The 20,537-nt window shown below is 41.7% G+C and overlaps 1 protein-coding gene across 1 annotated transcript; it reads left to right on the plus strand.

Moving 5' to 3' along the window:
* The first annotated feature begins 342 nt into the window (after nucleotides 1-342).
* TMEM64 (transmembrane protein 64) lies at nucleotides 343-19,902 on the plus strand. Its single transcript, XM_080938679.1, has 3 exons — nucleotides 343-1,293; nucleotides 14,863-15,018; nucleotides 16,353-19,902. The coding sequence occupies exons 1-3, from the start codon at nucleotides 502-504 to the stop codon at nucleotides 16,542-16,544; spliced, it is 1,140 nt and encodes a 379-aa protein (XP_080794805.1). The 5' UTR covers nucleotides 343-501; the 3' UTR covers nucleotides 16,545-19,902.
* The last annotated feature ends 635 nt before the right edge of the window (nucleotides 19,903-20,537 follow it).

The raw sequence follows: 20,537 nt of genomic DNA on the forward strand, positions 1-20,537 counted from the left end.
AGAGGTCAATCAGAAACCACTAGAGAGGCACTTGGCAAGCAGCAGTTGCGGCCAAGGGTCTTTGACACGCAGGCACGCGCGCGCCCGTGCGAGCTGGGAGCGCGCAGCCCCGGGTCCCCCTTCCGTTTCCCGTGGCCTCACTCTACTGCCCTGGCAGCCAGGGACTCCGTTGCCGTAGAGACGCTGGTACCTCGCCACCCATCCGCAGCCCCCGCCCGGCGTCACGGGGGCGTGACCGACCACCCAGCTATGTCTCCGCCCCCTCTGCGCGTGCCCCGCCCCTCGGGCCCAAAGGGGGCGGGCTCTGCAGGCGCGGGGGTCCAGACTCGACCGACTCCCGGCGGCACCGCGTCTCGGTCGCCGCCATCTCCGCCCTTCTCCGGCCGTTCCCTCCCGGCAAGCGGACGCAGGGAGCGGAGGCCTGGCGTGCGGGGTGCCATGGAAGGCCGCAGGCGGGGAGACGCGGCGGGAGCGGAGACACTGGCCGGCTGAGGCCGAGGCATGCGGAGCCCCGGCGGGAGCCTGCTCCACACGCTGCCCCGGGCCTTGCAGCACTCCGGTCGGCCGGGCGGCGCGGAACAGCCGGGCCGCCGGGCACCAGAGCGGACGGCGGGCGGGGACTGCTCGGAGGACCGCCCTCCCCGCGGGGGCGGGGCCAGCGCGGCGGCTGCTGCTGCGGCGGCCTCGGGCGCCCTGCTCGGCGCCTATCTGGAGCGCCACGGTCCGCCCGCGTCCTCGGACTTGCCCGCGCCGGCCGGGGCGTTGGCAGGCGGCCCCGGGAGCGGCGGCGGCGTGGTGGTCGGGGTGGCCGAGGTGAGAAACTGGCGCTGCTGCTGCCTCGGCAGCACCTGTTGGTGCCGGAGCCTCGTGCTGGTGTGCGTGCTGGCCGCCCTGTGCTTCGCTTCCCTGGCCCTGGTCCGCCGCTACCTGCAGCACCTCCTGCTCTGGGTGGAGAGCCTCGACTCGCTGCTCGGTGTCCTGCTCTTCGTCGTGGGCTTCATCGTGGTGTCCTTCCCCTGCGGCTGGGGCTACATCGTGCTTAATGTGGCGGCCGGCTACCTGTACGGCTTCGTGCTAGGCATGGGACTCATGGTGGTGGGCGTCCTCATCGGCACCTTCATCGCTCATGTGGTCTGCAAGCGGCTGCTCACCGCCTGGGTGGCCGCCAGGATCCAGAGCAGCGACAAGCTGAGCGCCGTTATTCGTGTCGTGGAGGGAGGAAGCGGCCTGAAGGTGGTGGCTCTGGCCCGGCTGACTCCCATACCCTTTGGGCTTCAGAATGCAGTGTTTTCGGTAAGTGGGGTTCCCCTAGGCCATTCTTTTGCGACCTCTCTCCAAATTTGTCTTTTAGAGTCCTTGTGACCCCCCCTAGGAGGCGCTCTGCATGACAAATACTCAACAGAAGAGTCATTGACATTTTTATGGCACCCTGAAAAAATTATACTACAAATTCATATAACACAACCCTTGGGAGACCTACTAAAGAACCAATTTTTTTTTTCTGGTGTGTGTGTTTGTGTATGAGTTTAATAAGAAAAAATGAAGTACCCATTTAACCTGGGTCGGGGGAGACGGGCAAAGGAGTGTCCTGCTGTCATTGCCTGTCTGAAGCAGCTTTGGTAGCTCTGAGCCATGAATCTTTGTGACTTGACTTCCCTAGTTCTCTCTCTGCCCTGCGTACATGGGGCAGGGTTTTGATTCAGGTTTCTGACTATATCGGGGCTGTGGATCCCTTTTGCTTTTAACAGTGGAGGAGACAGCATCAACTCAGAGTTCTTGGAGTTTCCTGAATTTGCAGTAGGCTTCTTAAAAGTAGTTTGTTGTAATACTGTGTAAAAGCTGAGAATCCTGTTTATCTTTGTTTAGAATTCAATTTTGAAGCTATTTGAGTGGTTTATAAAACAAAATGCTCTTCAAAAGCCATGTAAAGACTCTTGCCCTTGTTGCTATAGGTTTAGCTTATTCAGTGTAGGATCTCTATAGCAAAGATACACATGATTTAAGGGTAGAAATATTGCTGGTGAGGTAGCAACCACTTGATGGGAACTTTCTGGCTTTAGGACAAATTCCAAAACCTAATCTATGTTTTGTTTTAAGTCAGGCTATAACTCTAGCCCAGGCTGTCCTAGAACTCACTGTATAGCTCAGGCTGGCCTCAGACTGGCAGTGATTCTCCTGCCTTAACCTCCCTTAGTTGTGTATTCCAAGCATGAATCCCCATGTCCAGCTTTGACTTGACTTTTGTAGAAAAAGGACTGGATGACTCAGTTTCCCACATTCAGTGAGTGCAAACTAGAGTTCATACCTGAGATTCAACCAAAAGGAAACTGCATGTATGGAGAGACAGCAGTAAGTTCGGCCCCTGCCTTTCAGCTTTTATTGTATCACAGTGTGAAATGGGAACATAAATTTTGATCAGTCTTATAACAGATCAGCTGTACCAAGACTCTGAAATATGACTGAGGCCTACGGGCATGTATAGTTTCATTCAGTTGGTGTGATCACAGCCTGCATCTTTTCTCGTCTACCTAGTATGTGGAAAGAAACTCTTTCCAGGTATCTTCCGTTCTCCAGCTGGTAGAAGTGACTGTACTCATCGAATAGTTGTTGCCCACAACTGACGGCAACACTGAGGTGGTACTCTGCAGTCCTGCTCTCTTAGGCGTCTGTTCTTTCTGTCCCTGCATTTCTGTTTATAAAACGAGGAAAGCATTGGACCATGTTTGCTGGGCTACTGGGATTACATGAGATGTGTGTGCAAGAGTCTGGCTTGCATTTTGCTGTTCACAGTCGCCTGGGAAGTAAATACGTGGCAGAGCCAAAGTTTGAACTATGGCCTAGATAGAGCCTCAGCTTATGGCCCCTTCTGTTCTTCATGGAATATTTACTACCTAATAAAGTCATGGATATCAAAGAAGATATGTATTGATTACAACCTTTTCCCTTCCTAATGTCTCTTATATATTAAATTTGTAAGAAGTGCTATACTTTTGCAAATAGTTTGAGGTTACTCAATTTGTAGTTGAGTTTAATAGGGATCAGGAACCTTTCATTTTGGCATTACTGGATCAGGAGAAAAAAAAAAAAATTCTCTTGCAAGAGGGTATTGTTACCATTTTAGAAAGAAGGAAACAAAGCCTCATTTATCTTGGAACTTTCAGTCACCTGCCAGAGGCAGGGCTGCAGCTTAATCATGTCATCAGCTGCTGTAGTGTCCTTTAAAAGTCTCAAACACAAACAGAAGCAGAATGAGTGGTGAAGTCACTGGACGTGCTCTGTTGATCCACATCCTCCTGGGCTGTCTTCTCGGAGGAGAGGCCCTTTTAACCTACATAGTTGGCTCTGTTTGCTCAGGGTCTGTTTGAGGGAGAAAACACAGTGTAGGCGATGTTGGCTTTAACTTTATTTCTTCCCTTTGCCCTCTAGAACATCACTGTGCCTGCACCCCGTCTAGGCCTCATGCAATCATACTCAACAAGGCAAACTCTACTTTTCTCCTTATTGACTCTTTTAAAGTACCGCCCCCTCCAGTTGAAACTAATTTCTCATTTTCTCAGTGACCATGAATATAATATTTAGCTCAAAGAGGAGCTTAGGTATAGAAGTCAGACGTAGCACAGGTTTTAAAAATAGTCGTTGCTACTTCTGCTACCTGAAATCTGTGATTCCTCATGTGTAAAATGCTGTGGAGACATGAGTATCTATTAAGCTAATGCTTAAAGGCATTATTTTGCCTGGCCCATACGATCGTTGGTGCTCAAGGTAGTTATATTTTAGAGGCAGAAGCCAGTTGTAAAAGTTGAGTATGGAAGATGAAAGGGGGGTTCCCTTTGCTTCTAATTATTAACCACACTTCTTTAATTCTCTCCTGTATGCTAGAAAGAGATTAGCATGCTTACATACAACATTTGATACTCTCAAAACAGAAAATATCATGTTATAGTATTGGTCCTTGAGCTATAAGAAATAAGACTCTTCAAGTGTGTTCTTTTCCTCTCCCATCGTTGCTTCTGGGAAACAGGTAAGGCATCTCCTTCCTCACTGTGTCGTTGGTGAAATCCTGCGTCTTCAGGTCTTCTGCACGTTCTAGTGAGCTGGAACTTAGGTTCATGTTGCTGAATATGTTCTTGTCTTACTCGATTTTTTGTGGTAGCCTAAATCAGGCCATAGCGAGAACCTCTAGTCTTTGGTGGTCCAAAAGGGAAGGTTTGTTTATTCTGCTTGATATGAGTTGTGTCAAACTTAGTTTTGGAGAAGGACCCACTGCCTATGTTGCTCTGGCTCTGGAATTTGGGCTGGCAGAGCCATTGCTTTGCACTCAATAAGGAACTGCATTTTCTGCTTTAAAATGTCCCCTTGTAGTGATCTCATTTTTTTTCCTATCCTGAGCAAGCTGTGTGGTCATGGGCATGAGCAAATTGCCTCTTGCATTCTCTGAATTCGCATACCTCACCGTTAAGGTTAAGGTACCAGAGACTGAGTTCCCCATGTTGAGTGATTCTGAACTAGAGTTCATCTTGAGATCCCTAGGTACTCAGCTGGTCAGCCTTTTCCATTTTGCAGTTATGTATGGTGAACATAAATTTTGACCAACTTTACAATAGTCATTTGTATCAAGACTTTATGAAATGACTCGATTCAAATACATGACCAAGTATTCATGCTAAGAACAGTGAATTAATTCTGGACTGTCAAGTGTCTTTTGTAGTGGATCTCACTTTTTCTGGCCTGAACAAGTTACAAAGTTATAACTGCCTTCACAGGAGTGATGATGGCAGCAGGAGAGAGGAGCAGAGCAGGTAGTGCAGTCTTATGCCTCTGGCACTTGGCACGCTTGGGGTTAATCATGCTCTGAGTCCTGTGGGGTTTGCCTCCTGACACCTCAGTCTAGCCTACTGCCTCTGCTGTGGTTCAGAGACCTTTACCCCACACCAAGGGTCCCTGCTTCTTGCTTCAGGCTTACATTCTCCCATGTTTATCCTAAAGTGAGCTCTGCAATAAAATGTGATCTGATTATCACCCTTCGTGAATCCTCAGGTGAGTTTTCCTTTACCTGCGAATGAACTGCATCTACTCTTGACTAGTTCCTCTCTTTACCATCTGCAGTTAGTGGCTGTGCACCTTTTGATGTCTTCCTTTATTGAATCCTCGCCCCCCTTAGAAGTAGACGAGATAGACGCATTTTAAATCTAGCAAATGAAATCCAGTCTCTACTAGAAACTTCAGGTTTCACTTTTCTCAGTTTCCAGTTAAAAGGAACTCTAGATCAGTAAAAAAAGGATTGTCAGTCCTAAGTAAGGAAACAAAAATTTTATAGACTAAAATCTTCTAGAAGAAATACTTTGATAAGTCTATTCAGACTGTTGCACCGTGCATTTAGCACTTAATAAACATTACACTGTCCTTGTAAATAGCCACTCTGAGGTCCCCTTGGAGACCTGCATTTTAAAGTTACTTCCAGTAAAATGGTGGTCTTTATCTCAAAAGACTACACTACACAACTGTGGAGTGTATGGGTAGTGGAATTCATAATACTATTTCCAGTCCACTCAGGTCTGACATAAGCTGTGCTATAGGAGTTCCTAAAAGACTTTCTTAGTCAAAGGAAAATAATACAAAGTTAAAACTTCCTGTAGATTCTTCATTCAAACAAGTGTACATTGAAAATTTACTTGTATTAACCTTAAATATTAAAAGAAACATATTTTCATTAACCTTAAATATTAAAAGAAACATGTAGTGTACATGGTTGTCTTACATGTTGTGTGCCACATCACCCGTACAGAGCAGATTTACATGTATGATACCCCTTAATTTTCCTTACACCGTTTAAGACAGTATCAGTCTTTTATAAAAGACAAATATCACAGTCTGAAATCAGACTTGGCTTTAACATGTACTTAGTTATCTTGAGGAAGTTGTATATACTTTTCTGATATATACTTTGTGTTGTAAAGCATATTTTAATAATATCTACTATAAAACCATGATACGATATGGTTTGCTTATTATATACTATTTCTTTCTGTTCTCTACATCCCCTAAACAGGACATGGGACTCATTTTTCAAAAGTTTAATAGTGTCTGCATTGCCTGTGTTAGATACTGAGTACCCGTCTGTCATGTATCCCTTATTTAATCTTCACACCTTCATATTCCATTCATATCCCTTTATAGTCTGCATCTCACAGTAAGACCGTGGTAGCCTAACTGGCTGAGAGTGGCTGGTTCTGTGCTGGTGATGGAAGAAGTAGCTTTCTTAGAGTCAGCTATACCTATGAGCCCTGTGCAGTGAGCATCCTGTTGGACCTCTGTCCTGTCAGACATTGTGCAGGGCTCTGCAGAGTTAAGTTAGATATTAGGGTCGGCAAACTATACTACAATGGAGTTCGTCATGCAAATGTACACTCTCTGAAACTCAGACTTCAGCATCTGTGTGTCATATGTGTTCTTTTGTAGCTTTTGGGGGCGAGGAGGAGAAAAGACAGCAGAGTTCAGGAGTTGAGACAGACCCTTACCTACACAGCCTAAAGTATTTACTACTTCACACTTAATGGAAAGACTTTAGCCACTCCTTCATAGTCAGTACAACAAAATACCCACCAAGCCACTGCTGCTGCTGCTGCTGTCAGCCAGTATGTTCTCTTAAGAGAAAACAATTGAAGTAGTATGCATTGAGTGTAAAGTAAAAACAAAGTAAGGAGATGTAAAATACAAAGCCTTAACCATCATGGCCTGTGTCTCTGTGGAATACCTGTGTTCTCTCCAGCTCTTCATTACTCTTAGATCAGAAGCAGCCACAGAAGGTCTTTGCTCGTGATTGGATTGATTGTGAGCGGAGATGAGGAGGTATAAGCCCATAGGACTGGAACACTGCCATTCCGAGATGCCGTCATAACTTAAAAACAGACAGAACTGCACACAGCATGCTGAACCCTTGAATATGTCTCCCTAGGATTTGATTTATCATTAAAAGTTTCTTTTAGTAATTTAATTCACAGTTGAGCTTATGTCTATTACAATTCATTTTTAAAAATTGGGCAAGTCTAAAGCTATAAATGTGATCTTAGTCTTAACCTGGGGACTGTCAGGGCTTCTAGTTCTTCTGTGTCAGCTACTATGGTCACGATGAAGTCTGGAGTGACTCTGACCTCACTTCTCCTACCTGGAAACGGTCAAGAATAGTAAGGCCTTATCGTGTTTTTTTACAAAGCAGATGTTTTGAGCATTGGCTTAACATAGCCTTTTAAATTTTTCTAAAGAATTTAGTGGGAATGTGTCTTATTTAAAAAGTATTTTCATTTCCTGGAATTCTCACTCTGCTAAGAAGACAGACATAGACTGGAACAAAGGTAATAGATTGTGATGCTTGTCTTGAGGTAATGTATCTTTTTCTTTTATTAATATAACTGGTTTGCTGCACATGGCATGCAGAAGAGAGATACAGGGAGATAGTGCACTCTAGGGGAGTTGGTAGAGAGCATCTTAGCCACACCCTCAGGCCTTCCTGTGCCACTGGACACAGCTGGCTTTCATTATCTCCTTGAAGCGCTTTTCTCTTTATGCTCTGTCATGATCTAAATGTTTTCTAGTGTCTGCTGTATACATGTTTAAGCTTTACATATCTATGTTCAGCTCATAGCACTATGTGGAGTGTCTTAATACTCCTGGACTAAAGACAAAAAAAAAAATTACAGAGGTCTGAAAGGTTTTTAAACGTGGTTTTCCCCTCACTTTACAAAGAGATTTCCCTACACAGCTTGGAAAGTATCATCAAGAAAACAATGAACTTTTTTTGTGCTTCTGGGCTCTGCTTTGTAGTTAACTGATCTATGTTTTCTTGAGTTGGTGTCAACCAATGAGTTTTGTGACCTCCTCTTGCTTGGTGTAGTCACGTGCTGCACCATGACTTTTAAGGACCACAGAGCTATTCCTTCTCTCTCTTTTCAGTTCCAGTTCAGAGCTGGATCTTATGTGGGAAAGGTATTTGACCAACTTTTGTTGAATAAATAGAAAAGGTAAACCTATAATTTATCAAGCTATGTAAAGAATTTTCACCTTGTGTTCTAGATGTTATGTTTAATAAGGTTGTTATTATCCACCCCTCAGGAAGATTCAGTGTTATGGGTTAATCAGATTTTCAAATAGACTATTAATCTCTGGATTACTTGGAAACCATTATTGGTCCCTAATTTAGGGATGTGGGGCTGATGAAGTTTGTATATGTGAAGGTGGATTTTTATATCAGATGGCCACCTCAGTCAATTAAAGGTCCTTTGTCCTAAAGCCCTCTCTATCTGATAAGAGCCGAACCTCTCCCAGCCCCTACCCTGAGTCCCACCTTTTTTTTTTCTTCTTTTTTTTTTTTGTAACAAGATTTTTCTCTGGACTATCAAGGTTGCAACTTAATCAGAGTATCTCAATTTTGGCACAGAAGTTACTAAACATACTTTTAGTTTCCATTCTGTATTCATTTAGCAGGTAATCTGTAAGTGCCTACTGTATACTCACTGCTGTTCTAGATACTACACATAAATAAATAGCTACGAATAAGTCCAAGCCAAAAGTCAAAGTCCTAAGGCGTGAGCATTCCAGGGGGAACAAGCATCTTAGGTATATGGTGCAAGTATTATTGACAGTGACTTTCTAGGCAAAATGTTTTCTATATGCTAGGTGAGCATTTCTAAGTAGTCCATTACAAGTAGACTTTTAAAAAAATCTCAGGCTGTTTGTAAATATCAGCTGCTGTTTTTATATTTGTAAACAAACCAGTTTTGAGGGGGATATAATTAGCCTCTAATTAGCATATATTTACAGCTAATATTTATTAGGTATTTTTTATAATAGTTTAGGAAAATAATAAAAAACAAAATTTATTCTGGGCCAGGGACAAGTCAACTGTGGGACTTCCAGTTGCTGACCAGTGTGATGAGACAAGGACTGTCCATCACAGCCACTAGAAGCACTTAAATGTTGTCTTTGGGTATCGGAGTTTCCTTCAGGAACCTCTGACTGGGTAGTGAGTGACAGTTAACCTGGTTAAGGGAGTGGGAAGAAGCCTAGTATCCTCCAGAAGCAAATGGTGTGTTAGGCACTGAGAGCATCTGCATATGGCTGGAACCCTGATGTAGAGCATTAGATGGTCAGAGGGTGGGCTGCCGGAATGAGATGGCACTCACACTGCAGAATGGATTCCTTCTGAGGTTTTGTAGGATTCAACCTGTATTGGAAAGGAAGACACTAACTGGGACTCTGATGAGGTGATGAAGGACATTTGGAGGATGCAGTTAACAAACTGTAGTAGATAAAGTGAGGAATGGGGATGTTGCTGTATAGCTGACTTGTGAGATTTTGACTGTGGCAGCCAAGACTAGCAATGAAGGACAGGCTTGGACGCATCTGCAGAGGAGGGAATGACATTTAGGGAGTTTATTTGCTTTTGGTGTTTCTGTTTGAGTTAGGGTTTTTGAGACAGGATCTCCTGTATCAGACATTTGTCTTGAATTCATTATGTAGTAGAAGGTGGCCTTGATCTCCCGAGAGTCTGCTGCCTCACGTCCATTGAGCTAGGATCGCAGATGCAGACCCACAGTCAGCAGATGCCTTGGTTTGGATGATCCCCATGGCTTCACACATACTATGTGAGCATCTACTAACTGAGCTACTCCAGGCCCCTGAAGTCAATTGAAATACTTCCCAGTTTCTGGAGAGAAAACTACCCACGATGCTCCCTTCTTCTCTGATATCTCTGAAACAGTAACAGCAAGTATATGGAGGAAAGCACGCACTATAGGAAGAAGTAGATGGAATAGAAACGACAGTAGAAAAAAGTAGAGAAGCAGTCACTTTCAACTCTTCTGTCTTCAGTAAAAAATCAATGAAGATATTTATGGTTTCCGGTGTATTACTGAATATATTATACTTCTTCAGATTTACATAATACCTTAATAGTAATTGACAAAACAATAATCACTGATACACAAACCTTAAAGTGTGCCTAATGCAAGAAGGTGTAATTTGCCCAAACCAATATTAGATTCAGAGTTAGAGATAAAATTTGAGGTCTTTTGAACACTTATGCTTTTTACTAATTTAATATCAAGTTATTCTATGTAATATTGAAAAGTGTCGTGTTTTAAGATAGGATTTGTAAAACCCTGGGTAAGAAATATAAACTTCAAAAATGAGCATATTTCTGGAGCAAAATTCCCCAGGGATAGTATTTTCTGCCCTGCCTCAGAAGATTGTGGCTTCTAAGTTGCTCTTCAGGTGAGTCACAGTAACTCTGGAGAAATGGCAGCTTACAAAGGACCTGGTTCCCAACACCCACATTGGTCAGTGTTCAGCTGCCTGTGACCCCAGCTCCAGGGAATCTGACCTTTTCAGGCACCTGCACACTTGTAATTTGCCCAAATGTACAGATAAAATCATAGTGTATACATACACATAAAATATAAATGAATATTAAAAGTATATATTACCAATGTATAATATGCTTACACACACACACATACACGAACTGTGTGTGTGTCAAGTGGCATTCATAATCTCTGAAAATCTCACAAGGTAATTTCTGTTGCTGATCATAACAACTGTCCAACCAAAACCAATGTTCTAGATTGAGATTTCCACGGGCTCTTTGAATTTGGCAGATCACTGTGATGGCAAGGTCCTAGGGTACTCTAGGTAGGTGGTAATCCGAGTGTACTGTCCTGCGTGGATCTTTATCTCTCTGAAAAGACAAGTAGACAGGCATTTAAAATTATGTGGACAAAGACTTGGGAGAGGAGGCTGGGGAGATCTCTACAGGAACCTGTGTTAGTGAAAGATTAGAAGAATGCAGGTTATAACTAGAACTTGGACTTGTTCAAATTCTACTATTTTAAAGTAACTTGGAATCTTATCTTGATTAATGTTATTAGTAGCTTAGGAACTATGTTATGTTCCCTCTAGCAAAGCTGTTTCGAGTGATTATCTAAAGTTTGTCATTTGCTTCTCTTTGATAATGTCATAGAAACAATAGATGGAAGTGGTACGGTGCTTTTCCCTTGATAAGGCTTCATCCTTTACATTTTGATGAACTTTGACTTAATGTTGGACAGTAGTCATGTTAGAGAGACTGGCCAAGTCTGTCCTGTTTCTGAAATCTGTTAGCATTCCCAACATGGATATTTTTGATGCCCTCTGAATATTAATCATGAATTGTGTTCAGAGACACTGCATACATTTAAGACCGTAGACTGAAATTTGATATTAGGACATTTCGGGATGTAACTGAAGTATTTTTTAAGATTTATCTTAAATTATGTGTCTGTGTTCCTGTCTGTATATTCTGGTGTTTATACATGAGTGCCAGGTGCCTGTAGAGGACCAGTATCCCCAAACTGCCCAGTGTGGGTGATGGGAACTAAATATGGGTGTTCTGAAAGATCAGTACATTCTCTAAACCACTGAGCTGTTTCTCCACCCCCACACACACACACACACACACCAATTTTTATTTTTATATATGCGTGTGTATCTCTGTGCTAAGTGTATATGTGGTTGCTCCTGGAGGCAAGCACTGAGTATCAGATTTCCAGAAACTGAAATTACAGGCTTCGAGGTGCTACCCCAATGTGGGAACCAAGCTTCAGTCCCTTAGGAGAGCAGCAATCACTCTTAACTGCTGGTTTCCTTTCCAGCCTCCTCAATATCTAAATATAATTTTGATAAATTTTATGTTAACTATATTACAGGGTTTTTATCACTCATTTTTGCCTTATTTTGCTATTTATACATTTAACACGTTTATTTGTTTGTTTGTTTTTCTAAAGAAGACCCTCCACTTCTGTGAAGGCCCTGGTTCTTTGCATTTGAGTAGCTTGGTCTTTACCAAGTCTGCTCGAGGTTTCATCTTGGTTACTGTCCTAGTCAGGGTTTCTGTTCCTGCACAAAACATCACAACCAGGAAGCAGGTTGGGGAGGAAAGGGTTTATTCAGCTTACACTTCCACATTGCTGTCCATCACCAAAGGAAGTCAGGACTGGAACTCAAGCAGGTCAGGAAGCAGGAGCTGATGCAAAGGCCATGGAGGGATGTTGCTTACTGGCTTGCTTCCCCTGGCTTGCTCAGCTTGTTTTCTTATAGAACCCAGGTCTACCAGCCCAGGAATGGATGGCACCACCAACAGTGGGCTGAGCCCTCCCTCTTGATCCTTACAGCTGAATCTCATGGAGGTATTTCCTCTACTGAGGCTCCTTTTGCTGTGATAACTCCAGCTTGTGTCAAGTTGACACAAAACTGGCCAGTACAGTTACTTTTGCTGCCTTTAGTGTTCAAGATTACCATGCGTGTGTCTCTAGACAGTCTGGAATGTCCTACCGACTTCATTAATATGTCTGGACTTCCCCTCCCACATTGTCTCTGTTGATGCTTTTCTCAGAACCCCTGCTTTCCTTACTGCACGCATCAATGCCTGCTAAACCCATGCTTAGACGTCTGTGTCCGTTCCCACCGACTCCTTTCCTAAAAGTTGCCCCCTGGCCTCTGCTCCCATAACTAATTTTGATTCCTCTCTACTCTTTGGTGTTCTGCGCTTACCTTTCTGTGTCTGAGATGATGGTGTGCTTGACCCTATATGTGATTCTTTGAAGAATCTTACTCTGTGTCTCTTTCAGCAACTATCAGGGCATCTTGGATGGACAGTTATGGTTCAGTGATAAATGATTTAGCAATTTGTTGCTGTAATATTTTTTTCAACCCAACAATGCTACATCTCTTGTTCATTTGTGACTATAGATTAATTCAGCAATAATGGAATTATAATCTACATAATTATTATAATTGTCATAGAGCAACTGCCTATCGGTGCTTAAAATCCTAGATCTTAAAACTAGTTAAGAGAAGTGTAATAGAGTGGTAGCTTTCTTTCATGCTGAGAATAACTGATGGGGTATGGGGAAGTCATTCAATATTGAAGATGACTAGAATTCAACAACAAATGCATGACATATGGGCAAATTGCCAAATTTCAATAAGATGTTAATTTTTTTGAGTAATTATACAAACAATTATGGATAAGGATACTCAACAAATAAATTTTTTTCATCTATAGCTAGATTAATTATAAAATTTAATTTAGTTTTTTTGAGTGGCAAGATGATCTGTAAGAATAAGTAGTGAGAAGAGATGTGATTCTTAACAATAAATGAATACGATTTGAAGGAGGTGGGAGATTCATACTAAAACCACAAGCAAATGAAGAAGCTATTGATTATCCATTGTGTAATGCTAATGAAATTATCTCCTTGGAAAGGAAAGGAACAAATCTTTGTTATTACTTTTAAAATGAACGAATTGTAGAATAATGTAATGGTGAGTATTAAAAAGGCAAACAAAGCAGGAAAAAATAATAAAAAACTGAGAAAAGACTTCATGAAGGTAAGAGTGAGTGGGTTCTATTACATTTGATTATATATTTATGTGCTTCTCTAAGATGAACTGTTTTATAGTTCATATTAGGAACTGTGGTGCATCTGGACAACATAGTGAGATTGTGTCTCAAAATTTAGGGTGTAGGGACAGTACCTTAAAAACTGAATGATAGGTAGAATAATAGGCCAACACATGTCCTTATATCTAAGAGCACTTAGGAATAAGAAAAGATAACATTCTGAGAACATAGGGCCACTATGAATGAACAGAATCATATATGAAAATTAAAAATTGTCAAAAAAGTGTCAATATAAATAAAAGTACAGATGGTATTATGGGAAGATGTATCTTTACTAGATTAAAATTTACTACTTAATAAGCATGATAGGCCCGTGTCATTATTAGCAGCCTACAAGTATCTGGGATAGAATTGGGATGCACTGTAAAGTTTTGCTGTTTCAGTGATTGCTTTCCTAGTGATCTGTCCTCAGATAACGGAGATGCATATTACTTGCTGTTTAACAGATCACTAGAAGTTAGTAGTGTTATCTGTGGGCCAGGAATCTCTGTGGTTGGGAGCTTGTGATTTGCTCCCTCACAGTTAGATGTGGGCCAGGCCTCCAGCTATCTTGAGGCTTGGTTGGCTGAGAAACCCTCCGGGTTCACTCGTGTCCTTTTCTAGCCTTTGGCTGCAGAGATCAGATCCTGTCCATCCAAGTCTCCCTGGAGCTACTTTTACAGTACCACAGGCAACCTGCTTCAAGGGGAAATGGAAGACCTTCTCTTCATGGTCTCATCTTAGAAGTGATTTCTCATTTGGTCTGCTAGACCCTGTTTGTTAAAAAGTAAGCAGGATGCAGCCTGTATTTGAGGAAAAGACTGGCCAGTTTCTTGGGAATATGCTGACTTTCACATGCTAATATACAAATTCGTTCACTTTTTGTGGATTCTTTTTAATAACAAGGAAACAAAAATTACCATAGAGACACCAAGAAATAGGCAATGTTGGTGTTTCTGCATTGAGAGTGATGGAGACAGTAATTCCTTGGGTTCTCAACCCTGCAGTATACCATTGCAGTCTTCCTTGGCTTCAGAGCATAACAACCCCCATTGTCACTTAAGAATCGTAATGTTTATTTAATAAGATGTGAGAGACTCATGAAAGTTTTTACATACTTATGTGATCTGTATGTGGATTTTGCTTATAGGAAAGAAAAACTAGTTGCTAAATGTTCTTTTAATAGTAGCAAAGTAGAATAGTAAACTCATGTTAAAGTTTAATTTTTTTGAGTGTATAGTTTGCAAGTATTCCCTTGATAATTGTTTGTAAGTTTGGGTGCTTCATCCATATTTCGGCTTTCTACCCTAAAAAAAACAGGATTTAAAGAAATATGTGATGTGACGTTTTACTTGATAACAAATCATTTCCTTTAATCTACTTTCTAGATTACTGATCTTTCCTTACCCAACTATCTGATGGCGTCTTCAGTTGGACTGCTTCCAACTCAGCTTCTGAATTCTTACTTGGGTACCACACTACGGACGATGGAAGATGTCATCGCAGAACAAAGTGTTAGTGGATATTTTGTCTTTTGTTTACAGGTGAGTGCAAGGCCTGGCTAACTGCTCTTTGTTTTCTTAGCTTAACCCTAATGTTTCCTTGACCACAGTTGAAGATTCTGACATCCTTAAGGGTTCTTTTTAGGTAAATTAAGTATGTATCATTTTTCCTTCATAGAAATTAGAAGTCTTCCTGAAATATCTTCTTAGAAAATTGTTTGAGTAGAATTCCTCAATTGCTTACAGTGTCTTCACTACTGAAACTGTATTTTCATGCCATCTTTGTAAATTACTTAACTGTAACTATTAGTGCTTCCTAAAACCAGAATCATCTGGTTTCCAGACAGTTTGTTAACCCCTTCTTTTGTTTGAATGGACATATTTAAACTTGATGTACACTACGGGAAGGAAAAGACATAATTCTTAGCTCAGGCATGTGTAGAAAACATGGAAGCAATGCTTTGGTTTGGTCTGTGGATGTTAGTGTTAGCTCAGGTGGTTTCAGAAAGGGTTGTAAAGTAGAGGAGAGGAGACTCCTGAGGGCGACGTATATCCAAGTTTGTCTGAGTTGCTTTGTGAGAGTTCCCGGTCGAGGTTACCAGAGAGTAGATGGTGCTATTGAGGTTCCTAGGGACAGGCTTTCTGTCCTCTTTCCCAGCTCTCCCCAACTCCACTGGTTGATTGTCATCGTCCTCCTCTCCTTTTGGCTTGAAGTAAATCAAGTTTCCATGTGGGAAACTGCACATCCTATCTAAGAGATCTGTTGTCCTCAGTCCTGCTCCAGCAAATGATGGCAGAGAAGTGTGTGTTCTGTAGGGGGCCTGTTCCTCTGGCCTCCTTTCGTTTAAACTGAGGAACTTGAGAAGGGTTTCTTAGACATCCTGTTTGTTCCTTTGCCTTTTTCTTTTATACTGCTGAAACTAAACAAGTCAGAGCAAAGTGTGTGTCTTCTACCCGACACGTTGCCCAGTTTCTTCCCATGGCTTTGTGTCTAGCAGGTACCGTTACAGATTTAGCATCTTACTCACACAGCCTGCAGCATACGTTCTTCTCGCAGTGACTTCATTTCTTTACTTTGCATTATGGTCGACTGAAAGGTATCAAACTTTGAGTTTTCAGAAAGTAAGTGATGTTTCTTTCAGGAGAAATAAAACAGTTACAGAATTTAGAAACCCACTTTCCTAATGCCCAGCTGGCCATTTTATTGAACACTGTTTGCTGAGTTAACAGCAAATACCTGTTAAAAATAGCTCTGTGACCACTTACCTTTTACTTTTAAGAAATATTCATGTGAAGCTTTCTACACTGCATATTTACTGAGTTCATTTCCTTTAGTTTTCTATGATGTCGGTAATTGGTTCTCTTTTTATCCACAGATTGTGATAAGCATAGGCCTCATGTTTTACGTAGTGCATCGCGCTCAAGTGGAACTGAATGCAGCTATCGTAGCTTGTGAGATGGAACTGAAAACCTCCCTGGTCAAAGGCAATCAGCCGAATCCCAGTGGTTCTCCCTTCTACAACAAGAGGACCCTCACGTTTTCTGGAGGTGGAGTTAATATTGTATGATTCTTACAAACTCTGATTGTTGACAGCCTCGTACACCGTCTGGGCCTAGCAGTCACTTACCTAATGGCAAAGACAAGTGCTGTTGTATATGGCACAAACAAAACTGGCTAATTTTTAAATTGCACAATTTTCTAAAAGCAAGAATCATTTTCTGGGTCTGTAAATGTAAATGTAGATGCAGCTGTGGCCGCCCCTTGTTATACCTGTAATGGCCTATCGGTGTGCACTTTAGTGGTTTTGAATTATTTTATTGCTGGGACTTATGAACAGAGAAATAATCCAAATATTTTTTTCTGTTTAATATTTTTATTTATAAAGCCCATAAATAGCTGTGTACATTTGTCTTAAAGATGAGTAAAAGTATACAGTTCTCAGTGGGTCACTACTGGATGTTCTTTGCTTAGGCATTCTGTCCAGAAGGTAAACTGTTCTATTTAGTGTTTGGTAGTCTGTTTCAACCAGGAAGCCTTTGCTTTCTTTTCCATGCTTGTAAGACAATAGATGTATTTTGGTTGAATACGAGTGATCCAGCATTTCGCCACTGGGCCATTCACACCTTTCTGTACAAGTGTAAATCCTACATTGTGGGACTGAAGTGCTCTTAAGACCCCTTTTATTTTCATTGTGTAATATGCAAAGTGAAAGGGACGTTATTCAGCAGGTGGCTCACAGCGGAGCCCACAGTCTTATTTGATTACACTGGTTTCACCCCTTAGACCTCATCCAAGGGCTGTCCTGCACTATTACCAAACCATTTCCCCCTTTTATATTAATAATTAGGCTTTGAAATAAACATATTATTCCTATTATATGGTGGGCTTACCATCTCTGAAGTTGTCGTTTAGGTGGCCTTGTTAAAGAGAAACAAGCTTTAAAATCATGTTTATAGTTTCAGTAAAGTACTTACATATATATGCCCCGTAATATTAACAAAAAGCCCATGTTTGTGCTGTCTGCTGTATTATTGCTGTTTTGTTTGGGGCTTTTGCTATTCCTTTTCCCTGATAAGACTCAGGAATTCTGAAATGTGAAATTGTCTCAATTCTTTTTCTTGTAGCATGTGTGTTTGCTAACAGCACTTGGAACTCGGCATACAATAATCCACCATGATTCATATAGCGTGCACTCATTTATCAGCTTTATTTTTAAAATAGTTTAATTGCAAAATTAATGAATAGTAAAGTTTTCTGTTAAGTACTTCATTTTTCTATGACTGTTCCAACCTATGAAAGCTCTCTCTGCTGCCTCTTTCTGCAGTAAAACCTTTGCCCTGGTTGCTGCTGACATACAGAGTAATCCTGTGCAAGCAGACGTTTCTAGTCTTACCACCAGAGATGGCATTACGTTCACATACAAGGTTTCTTGCCCAGTTTGGGTGGTTTTTCTTCCCTCTCTGATACATAAATTCCTTTGCCTCTGAGTAGCAGTAGAAGACCAGAGAAACTGTGACAAAAGGCACCTGGTCTACAGCGCATGCCTGGCCTCCAGACCTTTGTTATCGGTAGAAAAACAACTAGATATACTTGGAGCCCTCACTGCCTGTTTAGTTTTAAGTTTTATTTAATTTAACAATCCCAATAAAGGAAATATTTGATTTGTTCTTTTTAGTACAACTTGGCAACGTTTTTCTTGTGTTTCTCATTGGCTATTTTTTTGTTAAAGGAATCTTTATTTAAAATCGCTATGTTCATGCTTGCTTTACAGTCCGTGTATTTTGAAGTGCATTATATTTACTTAGCATTTGTAACTTGAAAGACTCCACCAAATGAGTACCTTTTGGTAATTTGTAATAACTTCTTCCAAATGTTAACACTTTCCCTGGTAATTGTATTACATATGTGAAGATAAAAGAAATAATTTTCTGTATGCTGCCAATTATAACTTTATATAATAAATCATCAACCTTTATAATAGTATGGATTGACAGTTTCTAAAGTACTAATACAGCTATGCTTTTCCTTTCTTCAGCACTTCCAAGGTCCTAGTAAACAGCAGTTAGTTTTTGCCATGTTATTTGATAGGTGCATCTGGCGGCTGGTGGCTGGGTTATATTTATAGTCCCTGAAATCTGTGCAACATAGCTATGTCAGGGTCACTGTCCCTAACCCTGTACCCTGAGCTTACAGCAGCAGGAGGTGCCGGGCAGTGCTCTGGGCACACATGGCCTCCATCCATGTGTATTTAGGAAATGCATATTCATAGAAGTGAAATGCGGTGTCTTTACATTGGTTAACTTTCGTCTAAAGTTGCTTTATATTCATTTAGAGTCCCCATAATTTTGAATCTGGTTATAAAAGTTTTGTTCCATTTTTTCCTAAGATCGCCACTCTGACAAATTTGCATTTCCTCGTTTTAAAACCATGTTTATACTTACTGTACTTTTATGTCATTCTTGTTTGATCATCTGATTTGTGAATGACTGAAAGCTGTACTCTTGGTGGGAAATCATGTTATCAAGTCTCTGCTGTTAGAATGTTCATTTTCAGTGTATATTCAGAAGTAAGTGGATATATTCAGAGTCAGCCACGCTACCCTTGATGCACTGTAACCAGTTGCTAATGTTCCACGCTGGCTTTCCCAGTTCCTCTCGGGGAACTGTTGAATTCAGTGTTTGTTTGCCCTCACTGTAAACAAACTAAGTGGTTGAGGCGCGCGCGCACACACACACACACACACACACACACACACACACGTTCCCAGCATCATACCTGTTAACCTGAGATGGTAATTTGCACTCTTCCTGGGGAAGTTACTATGACTTAAATTTGTTGTCTGTAAGACTGATCTTTCTGGTTCTTGAAAGCTTCTAGGTGTGTGCCACATTGGTGCAAATAGATTCTTCCTGCGTGGCAGTGAATGCCATTTACAGCAAAGGAGCATTGGAGACATAAAGGGTTATTGTGAAGCCGGACACAGCTGTAACTTGGTTGTTGGCCTTGATGCTGAGATTGTGTTGCAGCTGAAGGCTACTCCCAGGCTCGGGATGATCCATGTAATATTTATTGTCTGGCTTCTCAGATTAGCTGTTCCTGGTTTCTCTTATAATGCAGTATTTAGGATATATATTTTTAAAGTTCATTGCTTTAAGCTGAAAAGCCATTTACATGGGGGGAGAGGAATTATTCTCATAGGCTATTTAAAACTCAGGAGCTCAAATAAACTTACAAGTTGAAAAGACACTGTTGACTTTGCAACTGAATTCAGTTCAGACCTGGTACATCTGAAATGCAGACTTTTCTCAAAGGTGGCTGCGATTTACAGTAGCGAATTCTAACAGCAAAGCAGTTAAAATGTCGTGAAAATTGGTATCCCAAATCACTTGTGTGCCTAAGAAAATAAAAGGAGATATTTTATTTTTCTTCTCTCTTCTCTTTCTTTCCCATCGTTGTGAAGATGTGTTCTCAGGAGGGAGTTGAGGGGGAAGGGAGGATGCCCCCTGCTCACTGTTGATGCTGATACTCTGGTGCTCACTGATCTCACGTCAGCTGTTAGGGTTGTGGATCAGACCATGGACAGGAGATTCTGGTTTCTCACCTTAGCATCTGCCCCTCAGCTCCTGTGTCATAAAATGCCATCTATTAAATACAGTCATTAGTTGTTTGGTGCTGTTTCATATAATCTGCACCCACTTTCTCTGACTGTTGCCTTGAAAGCACATTACAGTTACCACACAAAATACAGGGTCCACAAGGGAAGCCAAGTGTGGTGATGCGTGCTTACAATGCCTGCACTCCTGGAGGCCGAGGCAAGAGGATTGTAAGTTCAAAGACAGCCTGTGTTACATGGTGTGACATTGCCCTGCTCCCCCCTCCAACAAAACCCAACAACAACAACAAAACAAGCCATTTCAGAGGCTTAAGGCTGGGCGTAGCGTGTGTACCCACACCAGAGAAGCACACTGGATTGCTGTTTGTGTGCCATTCAAGGCCATGCATCACTAGACTCTGGCGCCTCTCCTGGTTGATATTAGAGTCCATCTTGGCACTCCTGGGT

The sequence above is a fragment of the Micromys minutus genome, assembly GCF_963924665.1.
Source record: "Micromys minutus genome assembly, chromosome: 26".
NCBI lineage: Eukaryota > Metazoa > Chordata > Mammalia > Rodentia > Muridae > Micromys > Micromys minutus.